A 14,226-nucleotide genomic window follows, 5' to 3' on the forward strand; every position below is an offset into this window, starting at 1 on the left:
ACGGGCACCCCCCCCGGAGGGCTCCTGTCGTTCGGTGCCGCTCAGCCATCGCCCGTAACTCTTTCATCATCTTTTTTCTGCAAATGTTTTACTTCCTGTGAAGGGGCAGACGCCCTTCCACCCCGACTGGACCCTAGCTGTCGGCTTCATTTCTCGCCACTGGCCGCTGGCCTTCCTTCGGTCCGTCTCCACCTACGGGGCCCTCCCCGCCCCCTGCCCCCCCCAGGGCCCCTCCCCCGCCCTCTCCCTCCCTCCTTCCTCTTTTCTTCTGGTCTCCGAGTGCCTGGTCTCCGAGTGCCTGGTCTCACCCCCGGGTAGGATGCGGCCTGTCGCCTTCCCACTGGCCCTGAGGCGACGGGCGGTGGAGGGTCCATTTGAAATGGGGTCACCGGGGTTGTGTAGGTCGGGGAGTCCGGATAAGAAAGCAGAGGAAGGCGGGCAAGTGCCGGTCCCCGGAGGATAAATGTCGGGGAGACTCACTGGTTTGGGGGCATGTTGCCCGCTCAGCCCCTCGCGGCCGTCCGCGGGGCGGCTCGGTTCCTGGCGAGGAGCGCTGGTCCCTGAGCTCTGCCCGCGGGGGGTGGCGGGGGTGTGTGCCTGTCAGGCGCCTGGGACCGAGGTTGTTGGTCTGGAGCCGGAAAGAAGGCCCCAGAGAGGCTGGCAGATGCGTCGATGAAAGAGAAAATTCCACCGGGATGCCAGGCGTGCCTTCACCTGGGCAGGTGAGCCTGTAACCGGATGCCTGCGGACAGCCTGTCGCTGGGCAGTTCCGAGGCCGCCTGTCAGGCTGCCTTTGCCCCTCCCCCCTCCCCCTCCCCCTCCCCACAGGGTGCCCTCCCTTTCCCGGTGGAGCCTGAACTTACCTGCTTGGCCCGCCCCCGCCCCTCCCCCCACGCACCCTGAGCTCAGCGCTGGCAGTTGTTAGAATAGGAGACGCTCCTCCTTGGTCCTGTCCAGTTTCCCGCTTGACGGTCACCAGCCTGTCCTGGACGCACTGACACTCGTCGGACATGTCAGCCTTTTCCCCCGGTGCCAGGAGGGAACGCTGGGCCAGCGTTTACTTCCCAGGAGCCTTTCAGACGCCCGACGGGCCCTTCCGGCCGCGGCCGGCGCTCTGTCCACGGAGCCGAGCCGCCAGGGCTCCAGGCCCACTGCCGCCTCGAAGCTGGGACCGTGGCCGGGGCGTGTCCGTCCGGTCGGTGGGACGCCGCATGCAGGGTGGGGCCTCTTCCCGCCGGGCGTCATTCACGGCCGGGCAGAGCGGTCACTTCCCATTGGCGGCTGCACGTGGTCGGACCTTCACTCACTCACTCACTCACCCCGAAGCCTCACCCTGGACGCCCGGCCCCCCCCCCCCCCCCCGGCCACGGAAGCTCTGGGTGCAGAGGCACTTGGGCAGCGAGTGGCCGGGCGGCTTCGCGGGAAACCTGCCCTCCCGTGCGGGCGCCGCGCCCTCCGCCCGTTTGGCCGTGTCCCCTCGGCCTCTGGGAGGCCGCACGCTCTGGGTGGCGAACGGAGATTCTCGGCCCGAGCCAGGGTCTCGGGGGCCTGTGTGGCCGGGGGTGTTGCGTCCTCAGGAATAAACACACAGACATCCCCCCCACCCCCCGCGCCCTGGCATCTCCGCTCTGTGCCCTGTGAGGTGCCCGCCGGCCGCCCCTTCTAACCCGGTAGAAGGAGATATAACACAGTGTCTTGGTGGCCCTTTAAAGAGAGAAGAAAAGAACCCCACTTCCTTGCTTAATCCCCCATATGGGCTCAGGAAATACACAGAAAGCGCATTTCGTTAAAAGCCTGATTTATGGCGGAGAGATCCCGGGAAGGGGGGCCGTGGACGCGCAGCTCACACGCCTGCGCCGCAGGGTCCGTGTGGGAAGGCGTGTGTGAGCGTGTTAGCGTGTCAGCGTTGCTGTTTATGAGTAACGTAGTCGCCACCTTCAAGGGCATCTTCTCAGTGAGACACACAGGAAGCCCTGCGGTTGGCCGGGCGCCTGACAGGAGGAGGTGCTTTGGGGCCAAGAAGGAAAGAAGCGACCCCCCGACGCGGCCAGATCCGTCTCCGGGTTCGGGGGTTTCTCGAGAGAAGTGGGCCTGGCGACGACACGTAAACGGCCTGGAGGAGGCATGCTCCGCCCGCCCTCAACTCCTAATCCTCCTCCAACGCGGTTGGCTGCCCCCTGCACGCACCCCGACCTGGGCCAGGGATCGAGCCTGCAGCCAAGTGTGCCCCTGGGGGAATGGAACTGGGCTCTTCCGTCCACAGTCCGGCGCTCTGTCCACTGTGGCACTTGGCCATCAGTTCGCTTCCTGGCCCCGCCTTTGCTCCTTGGCTTGGACGGGGTTGGTGGGCACAGCGGGAGGACGGCCGACCCGGGCAGGTGTGCCGGGGGCAGGACGAGGTGGGCGGGGAGCTGCTCTGCCGGGTCACGTTGGACCCCGTGGTCCCACTGTCTTGGCCAAAGCCTTGGTCGTGGCTGACGGTGGGGAGTGGGGGGTGGGCGGGCACGATTGGACCAGGCGAGGGTGTGTGGTCCCCAGAGGGGGCCTTCAGGGGGCCGTGCACGGACCCTCGTGGAGCCCAGCTCGGGGAAGGGCTGTGTTTACGAAACGAGCGGTTTTCAGCCGCGGCCGACACGGGTGAGGGTCGGCGAGGGGCCTTCCCAGGTGATTGTGGGTAAAGGTGTGTTTCTCTTTCTCCTGACTCTTCGTCCCACGTCTTCAAGGCTCTAGTTTCTGAAACCGGAGTTGACAAGAGGCCCTCGATTTTCCCTTGATGGAAGGCCTGGGCGTTCCCAGGACTGGGGGGGAGCAGCGCCCTCCCCCCTACCCCTTCCCGCCTGGGCCCAAGGTGACCTTGAGTAAAGGCCCTGGCGCTGCTGGGAAGCCTTTCAGGTTCAGATCCTCCCTCGAGCCAGTTCCGGGATGTTCGCTCGCTTGACATTTTTCTTTCTTTTTCTGTTAATCCTCACCCGAGGGTGTTTTCCCACTGATCTTTAGAGAGAGAGGAAGAGAGGGGAAGGCAGAGAGGAACGTGGATGTGAGAGAAACACATTGATGAGTTGCCTCCTGCCCACACCGGACCGGGGCCCAGGCCAGGGAGGAGCCTGCAACAGGTACATCCCCTGACCGGAATCGAACCCGGGACCCTGCGGCCTGCAGGCCGACGCTCTATCCACTGAGCCACACCGGCCAGGGCACGGCATGACATGTCAACGACACAAAACCCATCCAAGAGCTGACTGTCCGAAGCACCACGTTGACCCCTGGTCTGGGCTGGGCTGCGGGGAGAGCGGTCCTGGGGCCCGGGGCAGGCGATCCCGGAGCAGTGACGTCCGTGGGGCTGTCTCCGTCCTCGGTGACTGTCCTGGGGTGAGGGCAGGACAGGCGTGTTTGGAGCAGCATGCGCACCCACGTGTGGCACCTGCCTTAGGGACACAGGACTCGGATGCGATTTAGGCCCCCGTAGGCGGGAGGGCAGGGCGTTGAGTCGGTGGTTTGGGTCTTGAAGGAGTGACCGTGTCCAGCCCCTCGTGCCTTCCTTCCTGAGGGCTGACGGTCCGGCTGGGCTCTGGCCGGCCCCCCGCCCCCTCAGGGGGGGCCAGGGTTACACCTGTGTCTCTGGGTTTTGTATCCAGGTGTCGGCCGAGTCCAGCTCCTCCATGAACTCCAACACCCCCCTGGTGCGGATCACCACCCGCCTGTCGTCCGCGGCGGACACCCCCATGCTGGCGGGCGTCTCGGAGTACGAGCTGCCCGAGGACCCCAAGTGGGAGTTCCCGAGAGACAAGTGAGTACCTCGGGGGCACGTCCGCTGGACGGAGGCTGGACGGAGGCTTGGGAAGGAGTGGGGTGCTGGGTGGACACGGCCTTTGCGTGACCCTCACTTGCATGGTCTTGCAGTCGCGACGCCGGCAGGAGTGAGTGAGGTTGTGGTTCTGAGGAGCCACTCGGCCAGGCTGGTCCCCACGCGAGCTGGTGCCTCGTCATCAGCCTTTTCTTTTTCTTATTAACTCGCCGGACAGTTCAGTCCCCGTCCAGTGCAGCAGGAGCGGGAGTGCCCGTCCAGGAAGAAGTCCTCTGTTCTGCCCTCCGGTTATGGAACCTGCTACTCTGTGGTCCACGTCTTTGGGTGTCGAATATGTTGTCTTAAGAATCTTTATCCAGCCCTGGCTGGTGTGGCTCGGTGGATAGAGCGTTGGCCTGCAGACTGCAGGGTCCCGGGTTCGATTGCGGTCAGGGCACCTACCATGGTTGCGGGCACATCCCCGGCCCGGGCCCTGGTTGGGGAGCTGCAGGACATCGCTATTTCTCTCTGTCTTTCCCTCCCGCTTCCACTCTCGCTATATCAATGGAAACATGTTCTCGGGGGAGGATTAAAAAGGAAAGGCGGCGTTGTCCAGTGTTACTGCTTCTGGGGGTTAGTGCCCCTTCGGGCTGAAAAGCTTCCGATACGCCATCGTTTCCCGTGATTCCCAACGTTCTCCTGGTTGGATGACGTAGGGATGCCCCAGGCGGGCTCCGTCCGAGGGCGGCCACCCGGGCTCTGCTGATGGCATTGCTGGGCGCGGGTCGCTCCTGCTCTGGTCCTGGGCTCTGTGGGGCGGGACCTGCGTCCTTGCCCTGCCCGCCAGAGGCCGGCCACCTTGCGGGCGGTGCCCGATGCCTGATGCTCTGGACGTGGCTCCCGTACGAGCAGGTCAGGGGCAGCCCTCAGGAACGGAGCCCGGCTCTTGGCTCCCATGAGCGCGTCGCCCTTCGATTCCCTTCGTGTGGGTGACCTGGGAGCCCTGGACCACAGACCTTAACCCTACCAGACCGCTGTCCCGATTTTTCGGTAATTTCCGCACGAAGGTGGAATATTGGCGCGAGATGAAAGGTAGACCTATTTTCCACAATGTCTCCAAGTTCCATCTTATTCTAACCACTCGTTTGCCTGTAGCTAACATTTTTCTGTATCACGTTGGTTTTTCTCTTTAATGCTCAGGGGCCAGGTATAGGGGACAGTTAGGGTCGGGGCCTCAGGTCCGGCAGGATTAGAGGGCTGGTGGGCAGCTGGGACCAGATGTTAGAAGTCGCAGCTCGGGCCCAGCGTGGCTTTGCCGCCCGTGACGCCGCCGCCGCCAGTGCGGGCCTGTCGGTGCGAGCGGCCCGCTCCCGCCCGGGGCCCGTGTGTGGAAAGTCTGAGCTTTGCGCTAAACCTTTCAAAACAGGACGGAGCCGGCGAGGGCGGAGCGCGGCCCGTGAATGAAGGCATTGAGAGCCGCCGTGAGACGGGGGCGGGGGCTGCACAAAGGGGGGATTGTTACGCCCGGGGTGGCCGGCGCTGGGACATAAATTAGCCCTTTTTCCAACGCAAATGTTTATTTTCTGCCAAGACATTAAATTTAATTTCAGTTCAGCGTAGAAGCGGAGTGACCTCAGCGCAGCGTCCGTCGCCCTGGGCCTTGGCCTGGCTTCTGCACGCCAGCCTGTGCCGCCACAAACACGCTCTCCACGCTGAGTCCCGCGCTGCGTGTGCGTGAGAAGCCACGGTCACACGTGTTTCAGACACGGCTTTGTCCTGTGGCTTGTCCCAGGGACAAGGTGTGGGCGTTGGTAGGACGTGCCCAGCGCCTCCAAGCTGAGAATTTAGTTTGCTGTGCTCACTCTGGACTGTCTTCATGATAATTTTGAGTCGTCATGTGGCTTTCCAGGCTGTTACGTAAAAAAAAAAAAAAATTCCTCCCCCCCCCCAATTTATAGATTTTTTTTCCTCTTATTGAAAAACTAGAGAGATTCCTTGAAATGCATTTAAGATTCAGAGCCTGTGTCTTGGCCCCAGAATGTGAGTGTAAACCCACTGGTATTTGAATAACAGCGACTTTAAAGACATCGCTTCCCGGAGACGAAGAGGGAAGCAGCGGGCTTGCAGGTTTTCTCGGGGATATTCTGAACGACGGGCGTGTAGTGACGCCCCCCTTTGCCGGCTCTTAGGGCCGCCGGCCGCCCCGCCCGCGGCCGGGGTCCCTTCCGTCAGGAAAACAGACCGGAGCCCGAATGTGGACCCGAGTAGCCGTCCCCGCGGACGGGCTCCACGGCGTCACTGGGACACCCGGGCGCGTGGCCGCCGCGTTAGGTCCGTACCATCAGCGCCCGCGCCTGAGCCGGGAGCCGGCTCTGCTGGTCCTGGCCCTTCCCGGCGCCCGGTGCCGGCGCTGATCCCCGTCCCCACGCAGGCTGACGCTGGGCAAGCCCCTTGGGGAGGGCTGCTTCGGGCAAGTGGTGATGGCCGAGGCCGTGGGAGCCGACAAGGACAAGCCCAAGGAGGCGGTCACCGTGGCCGTGAAGATGCTGAAAGGTGAGTGGGGGCCGGGGGGGCGCCTTATTGAGAAAGTTCCTTTGGTCGCACGTGAACTCTGACCTGGCGGGGGTCCGAGGGCACATGGCTGACCTCGGGGGTGAGGGGTTTGCAGGATGAATCAGCATCTCGGAGACGGTTTATCCTGAGCTGTGTGCGCTTTTTAAAAAAAGCCAGTTTGGCTCAGTTTGCCCGGCGGGTGGCTCAGTGGTTAGAGCGTCGGCCTGTAGACCCAAGGGTCCCGGGTTCGATTCCCAGTCAAGGGCGGGTACCTCTGTTGCAAGTTCCACGTGTGGGCGGCAGCCAGTTGATGTGTCTCTCGCATCGATGTTTCTCTCTCTCTCTCTGGCCCCCCCCACTTTCTAGAAATCAACAGAAAAAGTACCCTCTGGTAAAAAAATAATAAAAACGAAAAGCCAGTTTTGTCAAAGTGCAGCCCACATTTGCGAGCTGGGCTGGAAGAGAGTCGGCCTCGGCCCGAGCGGCCCAAATCCACGCCCGTCCTGACTTCTGACCCCTAAGTGGCCGTCGGACGCGGGGGGCAGTTCGTTCCCGCCTGGGCCTTTGCCCCCGACGCACAAGGGCAGGGAAGGTGGGGGAGTCCCCTCTGGCTCTGACACTCAGTTTCATGCTGTTTGCACCTTGAGCCCAGCGCTGGGCAGCTCCCCGCGCGGCCGAGGGTGCGGGGTGGGGAGCGTCCCGCCCGCGGGCCGGCCATCGTTGGGTCTGGCCCTGCCACGGTGGTCACAGGCGGGGCTCCACATGCAATACGTCTAGGGGCTTTTTCATAGCAACATACGTTTTCTAGGAAGTGTTTTTTAAATTGATTTCAGAGAAGACAGGAGAGGGAGGGAGGAAGGGGGAGAGAGAGAGAGAGAGAGAGAGAGAGAGAGAGAGAGGCATCCATGATGAGAGAGAATCACTGATCGCCGCCTCCTGCACGCCCCACAGCGGGGATCCAGCCCGCACCCCGGCCTGTGCCCTGATCGGCCTCGTGGTTCATAGGTCGATGCCCAACCACTGAGCCGGCTGGGCCATAGCACATTAGCTGCTATTCAGTGAGTTATGCCAACGGGACGATGTTGTAAATACCCGCGTGGCCATGGCAGAGCCCAGGCCCCCCCCCCCCCGCCCCACCCCGTGGGAGGCGTGGGACGGGTTTAACGCCCTGACGTTCGCAGATGACGCCACGGAGAAGGACCTCTCCGACCTGGTGTCCGAGATGGAGATGATGAAGATGATCGGGAAGCACAAGAACATCATCAACCTGCTGGGCGCCTGCACGCAGGACGGTGCGTGGGGCGCTCGCACCTGTTGGCAGCCGTGGCGGCCTCGCTGGGGGGCGGGGACTGGGGGACGTGCTCCCGGGCACCTCACATGCATGCAGGAGGCTCTGTTTACAGTCCCCTGAGGGAGGTGTCCCTGGGCCAGGGGTCGGGGCCTGGGGGGAGGTGGGCGCTGGGTGACTGCGGATGAGGGGCCTGCAGGGCCTGGGGTGAGGGGCGCCCCCCCACGGAGCTGGGGAACGGCCGACCCCTGGGGCTTCTGTGACGGGGGCGCCGGGAGAAGGTTCTCAGTCAGGCCCTCGGCTGTGGCTGACGTGTCCTGTGAAGGTGGGGGTTGAGGACGCCAGGTTTTTTGTTTAAAAAATACTTTCTTTTCCTGGCCCAAGGATATTTTCCCATAGCTTTTTAGAGAGCGTGGAAGCGGGGAGGAGAGACGGAGAGAAACATCGATGTGAGAGAGACACATGGGTTGGTTGCCTCCTGCATGCGCCCCGACCTGTGACCTCGGGTGCAGGGACCGAGTACGTGCCCTTGGCCGGCACCGAACCCGGAACCCTTCCGTCTGAGGGCGCTTGTCTGCCCCCCCAGGGCCCCTCTACGTCATCGTGGAATACGCCGCCAAGGGCAACCTCCGGGAGTACCTGCGGGCGCGGCGGCCGCCCGGGATGGAGTACTCCTACGACATCAACCACGTGCCCGGGGAGCAGATGACCTTCAAGGACCTGGTGTCCTGCACCTACCAGCTGGCCCGCGGCATGGAGTACCTGGCCTCCCAGAAGGCGAGTGCGGCCGCGTGCTCCTGGGCGAGGGGGCGGGCTCCGCTGGGCCCGCCTGTGCTGCCGGGCCCTGGCCTGTCTCGTGCGACCGGGGAGTCCTGGTGGCGTCCGTCACGTTGGGGTCAACAGCCCGTGCAGCCCCTGACGGGACCTTGGGGGACACGTGAGATGAGCAGAGCCGCCTGCCCTGAGCCCGGGGGCGTGGCCGTCCCGGGGGCGGCGGCCAGGGCCGGGAGCGGACACGCTGCCTTTAGCTCTGATGGTGGGTGGGCCTTGTTTGTTTCAGGGTCGGTGGGGGTTTGGACGTGGCTTTCGGTGTCGTGTTTACGGTGTAGAGGCTGGAAATGGAGATCATGGGGAGGTGCTGAGTCAGAGTCCTGGGTTTCCTCGGGGTTTATTGTCAGACTGACTAGCAAGGGGCCCCCATGGGGGGAGCAGGCAGGTCCCCCCCCCCCCCCCCCCCGGGAGCCCTGCATTCCAGGAATGCCGCCTGCAGTGGAACTCAAAGCATCCGAGTTATTCCGGGAGCAGCTAGCCAGGTGCCAGGTGTCCTGGGGCCATTGAGCCCGCACCTGGGGTGGGGGTGAGGGGGGGCTGCACGGCGACCTCCTGGGGCTCAGGTGAGTCTGACCTACCTGCCTGGAGCCTGGTGTCACCTTGGGACTCCCCCGGCCCCCACTGAGCGAGGCAGCCCTGGTCTGGTCACAGTGGGGGGCGGCGGGGGGAGCTGGATTGGCTCTCGCAGAGAAGAGGGTGGAGGTCAGAGGCTGGCGGTCGTGTCCTGGTGTTTCTGCTCCGAGCCCTGATGTGTGGCCGGAGCCCAGCGCGTGGGGCACGGGTCCCACTGACCACACGCCGGCCAAACGCTCCGAGCTGGTGTCGGCGGGAGCTCTCCGCCTGGGGAGCTGGGCCCAGGCCTTGGGGTTCACTGTGAAGAGGCCTCCTAACCCTGGGCCGGCACAGGCGCTCGGGGCTCCCTGCCCTCCCTGGTCTGAGCTCAGCCCCCTCCAGGGTCCACGGAAGCAAGAGAATGGGGTGCGGGGGGACAGAAGGGAATTTCTGACTCATTCCTCCCAGAGCTCCACTGGCTGCCTTCTAATCGGCCGTTTGGTCGCGGCCGTGGGAGGGCGGGCGGGACGGGCCGGATGTTGGAGGAGGGACCAGGAGGCGGGTGCTCGGCCAGCGCCTCTGGGTCTGGCGGTGGCGGCCGCAGAGCAGGTGCGCGGAGGAGAGACGGGTGGTCAGCGCGGAGCCCGGGTGAGGGGCGTGGTGCCGTCAGCCGCGGGAGAGAACGCGGGAGCAGCCGGCCGGCGCTCTCGAGAGGGTCTCACACGCTCACTTTTAACTGGGAAGGAAGCGAGGTTTGGCTTCAGATGTTACAAGAAATGGGTCTGTTTCTTTTTTAGGCCTGAAGCCCCCTAAAGCGAGTGTTTTCCTCTCGTTTCAGTGTATCCACCGAGACCTAGCGGCCAGAAACGTCCTGGTGACGGAGAACAACGTGATGAAAATAGCCGACTTCGGGCTGGCCAGAGACATCAACAACATCGACTATTACAAGAAGACCACGAACGTGAGTGCAGGCAGCCGCTCGGGGGAGGGGGCGTGGCCCGGAACGTTCCAGAAGGAACAATGGGTGCTCCGCGCTGGAGACCCGGACGGGGCGCCTTCCTCCGGCCCCTGTGCCTCGTCTTTGTCTGGCTCCTCACACGCTTCCCCATGGCGACGTGTTAACGGGTCGTGGGGTGAGCCTCCTGGGCACGGAGAGTCGGCAGCCTCTCGCCCTCCTGGGCTCTGGGCCCAGACTTCCCAGCCACCAGCAGGGCCCGGAGCTTCTGGTCACCTTTCCCTCCAGACGCTGGTCAGGGAGGCCCACAGCCCAGAGGGTCCACGCAGACGACATTTCAGTGTTTCTGAATCCGCACCCTGTCATTGCGTGTAGTCCCCATTGCGTGTAGTCTTTATTGCATGTAGTCCCCGTTGCGTGTAGTCCCCGTTGCGTGTTGTCCCCGTTGCGTGTAAACGGGTTCCAGCGTGTGGGTGTTTCCTTTCTCCCGCACGCGCAGGGGCGGCTTCCCGTCAAGTGGATGGCTCCGGAGGCCCTTTTCGATCGCGTGTACACCCATCAGAGTGACGTGTAAGTGATCCCTTCCCCGCTTCCCCCGCATCAGTTGCAAACCCGGTGTACGCGCCGCGCCTTCCTCGGCGCCCGCTGCGTGTCACACGTTCAGGGAAGCTGCCGGAAGCGGCCGCACACCGGACGGCCTTAGGAGGCCGGTAACCCGTGGCTGTTGCTAATCGGCCCGGCTTCCAAGTGCCCTAGCCCTGACTTCACTCACGATGTGCAGGTCGGAGCCGCGGTCTCGCTGGCCCAGCTGCCGGCGTGGTCTCGGCTCCCTCGCCGAAGGTGTGAATGGGCCCGGGAGACGTCCGGGTCCTGCTGCCTGAACCGCCTCCCCCCCAGCGGCCCCCTTGGTGGCTGAGGCGGGAGCCTCCGTGCCCTGTGGGCTCCACGGCCGCCCGGCCTCTGAGCCTCGGGGGGCAGCTCGCTGGCCGCGTGTATCCCGCTGCCCATCCGGGCAGGTCGCAGCCCTGGGTCGGTCACGTGGCCGGCAGAGCGGGGGCGGGGGGGGGGGGTGCGGGCCCAGGAGTGGAGATCTTCGTGTTGCAAACACCGCACTGAAGACCAATAAGGTTGAGAGCGACCGAAGGAAAACACCCAGCCATCCCAAACCTCCCCCGAGGAGAGAAGGGGACGCTTGGCCATCACCGTCCGCCGTCGGCGGGGCTCCCTGGGAACCCCACGTCCTGTTCCTGGAGATGCTGGGGGGCAGGAGGGCACGGGGGGCTGCAGGAGGCACAGGCCGCTGGGCGTTTATCCGGACGGGCATGCGGGCGGCCTGGGCCGGCGGTGAGCGACCTCGCTCTCTCCTTGCGCAGCTGGTCCTTCGGGGTGCTGATGTGGGAGATCTTCACCCTCGGGGGCTCGCCCTACCCGGGGATCCCCGTGGAGGAGCTGTTCAAGCTGCTGAAGGAGGGGCACAGGATGGACAAGCCGGCCAACTGCACGAACGAACTGTAAGGGGGCGTCTGTCCGGGCTCCCCACCCCGTCCCGGGCTCCCCACCCCGTCCCGGGCTACCCGCCCCATCCCGGCCCCCCTCCATCCCGGGCTCCCCGCCCCATCCCGGCCCCCCTCCATCCCGGGCTCCCCCCTCCAGCCCCAGGCTCCCCCCGAGAGGGAGACAGATTCCAACCGGCCGCAGGCCTGTCTGGGAGAGAGCAGCGTCTGGGGTGCAGGCAGCCAGCTTTCGATCAGGGGGCGTCGGTGCCCGGCCAGGGCTCTGCTTCCTGAGTGACATGGCCGTGTGCTGGGCTTTGCCCTGACCCTCCTCAGAGTGGCGGGAAGATAGACCTGCCCCCTCATGCACACGCACACGCACACGCTAGGAAGCCACGGGGCTGCCCGGCTGAGCACAGGGCCAGAGGACCAGCCCGGCCTCCCTCAGTGCTTGTCCCCGGCCCCAGCGCAGCGCGTGGAGGCGGGTGCTTCCGCAGCCCCCCTGGGACCGTGCAAACTGCTGCTGTGGTTTGACATCGGCCGCGTTTCCTCAGCCAGTGAACTAGTTCGTCTCCGGTTGCCTGCGGCTCGACCCGCACTGGAGTGCAGAGAATTGAACGTTGGCCAGAGCCTTCCTTAGCGTTTCGATGTGACTAAAACCAGGAGAGACCTGTCCACGCGGTGGGGGCAGGATGGCGTTTGTGACGTGTCTGGCCCGCCCTCCCCTGGGATTAGCTGGGAGCGGGTGGACCGGCCCTGAGGGCTGTGGGCTGTGGTGCCGTTTCGGGGGCTCACGCGGCGGCGCCTCTCCGCAGGTACATGATGATGAGGGACTGCTGGCACGCCGTGCCCTCGCAGCGGCCGACCTTCAAGCAGCTGGTGGAGGACCTGGACCGGGTGCTCACGCTCACCACCAACGAGGTAAGGCGCCCTCGTGCCGGCTCCTGGCCCGTCGCTCCGCGCTGTAAACACACCTGCCTGTCCGAGTGCGCGGCCGTCCATCATCAGGCCAGGGGTCAGGCAGGGGTCAGGCAGGGGTCAGCAGGTTCACCTGTGCTCTCCCAGGTCCTGGTTTTTCTCAGCTGCGTGGTGAGCGTCTGACTCACATGACCAGAGCCTGCGGGCCCTGCCCGAGCCGCCCGTCACCATGGTGTTCCGGCGCTGGGCCCGGGGCGTGTGTGCGTGTGTATGTATGAATGTGTGCATGCGTGTGTGTGCATGCATGCGTGTGGATTCTGGTAACCAGGGTGCGAGCTGCTGATGCTCAGGTCCCGATGGGCGTGATGCATGGAGGCCCCGCCCCTCCCGCTTCAGACAACACGGGAGCCGTCAGTCCCTCCCGGACCCCGCCTGGCGAGGCGTGTGGCTCGCGGCCTCATCCGTGTGCACGTAAATGTCCACACCGTGTCATCACGAGTGACCACTAGGATGTTTAAGGGAAAACTGGCACCTTTTGCTAAAATACTTATTTTCTAGATAATATGTAGAATCGGCGCCCATGGTCCCTCATTGTCTGAGTTGAGAAAGAAAATAATAGATTTAAATTTCTGAATAATTCAGGTCATGGCTTCAGAGTGATTAAGAGACAAGCCAGCACCTTGTCGGGGCGTCTGACTGGCGGGAGGGGAGAGGCTGCGCTTCAGGGAGCGCGGGTGCCCTGCAGGGGCCGAGGGGCGGCCTCGCCGGGAACGGCCTCTTCTCCCGCCAAGCGGTGTTCCCAGTGTCAGTGCCCGGCCCCGGACGTGGGGTCGGGACGTGCGGCTCCCCCTCAGAGCCGGCTGGGAAGTCACGGAGCCTCCAGCCCAGCGAGCTGATGGCCAGGCTCAGGGCCGCGTGTCATGTTGGCATTTCACGTGGGCCGTGCGGGCCGAGGCCACGGCAGCGCCTGCTGAAGCCGCGGCTACAGAGCCCGAGTCTCTTCCCGTCTGAAATCGCTGCCAGATGCTCCGGGAAAACGGTTCCATTTAGGACGAAGTTTCACTTTTATCGTCGTCAGCAAAGCGCGGGCTTGATGTGGCGGCTTCTTCCCCGCGGGTGGTTCCCCGGAGGCTGTGGGGGCGGCCGCAGCCCCGTCCGGGACTCGCTCTCGCCAGCCCTGGCGGGGGATGTGGGGGGGAGGGTGTTGTCTTTTCAATGTTCAGCCGCCAGCATTCTGTGGGCTCCCTTCTGACAACCCGACAGGCTGCTGTGCTGTGTCTGCACTTCTCGCCGCCTCCCGGCGTACGACAGGGGGAGGGGGCGCTGGCTCCGGGTGTGGGAGTGACGCCCCAATGCGCTGCCCCAGGAGGCATTGGGGCCCGGGGCTCCCGTTCAGGGGTCTCTCCCTAGTTTCAGGGCGGGGAGGGGGCAGTAGGAGTCCACGTGGGGCCACGTGGTCTCTGTCGCCACAACTCTGCTCTGCCTGGGACCCAGAAGCAGCCACAGACGCTGCGTCAACCGACACGCGTGTCCGTGTTCTGGGGAAGCTGGATGGACCCTCACATGTCATTTTATATCATTTTAAAGCCGTGAGACATGTTTTAAAAACATTTTTTTGGTTAATCCTCACCTGAGGATATTTTTCCATTGATTTTTAGAGAAAGCGGAAGGGATGGGGAGAGACAGAGAGAGAGAAACATAGATGTGAGAGAGACTCATCGATTGGTTGCCTCCTGCACACGCCCCGCCAGGGCCCGGGCCGGGGAGGAGCCTGCAACCAAGGTGCGTGCCCTTGACCAGAATCGAACCCGGGACCCTTCAGCCCGCAGCTCACGCTCTGTCCACTGAGCCA

At 64.1% G+C, this 14,226-nt stretch overlaps 1 protein-coding gene and 1 long non-coding RNA gene across 10 annotated transcripts in view; one reads left to right on the plus strand and one right to left on the minus strand.

Annotated features, from left to right (window-relative positions):
* The window catches only part of LOC132214495 (uncharacterized), a 385,317-nt gene that overhangs the window by 160,231 nt on the left and 210,860 nt on the right, over positions 1-14,226 (minus strand). The window lies entirely within an intron of this gene.
* Positions 1-14,226, plus strand: part of FGFR2 (fibroblast growth factor receptor 2) — a 73,643-nt gene that overhangs the window by 56,565 nt on the left and 2,852 nt on the right. For all 9 annotated transcript variants that reach the window (XM_059661837.1, XM_059661839.1, XM_059661838.1 and 6 more), the window contains 8 exons: positions 3,636-3,787; positions 6,216-6,337; positions 7,519-7,629; positions 8,212-8,402; positions 9,847-9,969; positions 10,463-10,533; positions 11,337-11,474; positions 12,272-12,377. In XM_059661837.1, the coding sequence (XP_059517820.1) occupies positions 3,636-3,787; positions 6,216-6,337; positions 7,519-7,629; positions 8,212-8,402; positions 9,847-9,969; positions 10,463-10,533; positions 11,337-11,474; positions 12,272-12,377 (1,014 nt within the window). The remainder of the gene's footprint in view (positions 1-3,635; positions 3,788-6,215; positions 6,338-7,518; positions 7,630-8,211; positions 8,403-9,846; positions 9,970-10,462; positions 10,534-11,336; positions 11,475-12,271; positions 12,378-14,226) is intronic.

Source organism: Myotis daubentonii, chromosome 13 (genome assembly GCF_963259705.1).
Source record: "Myotis daubentonii chromosome 13, mMyoDau2.1, whole genome shotgun sequence".
Taxonomy (NCBI): domain Eukaryota; kingdom Metazoa; phylum Chordata; class Mammalia; order Chiroptera; family Vespertilionidae; genus Myotis; species Myotis daubentonii.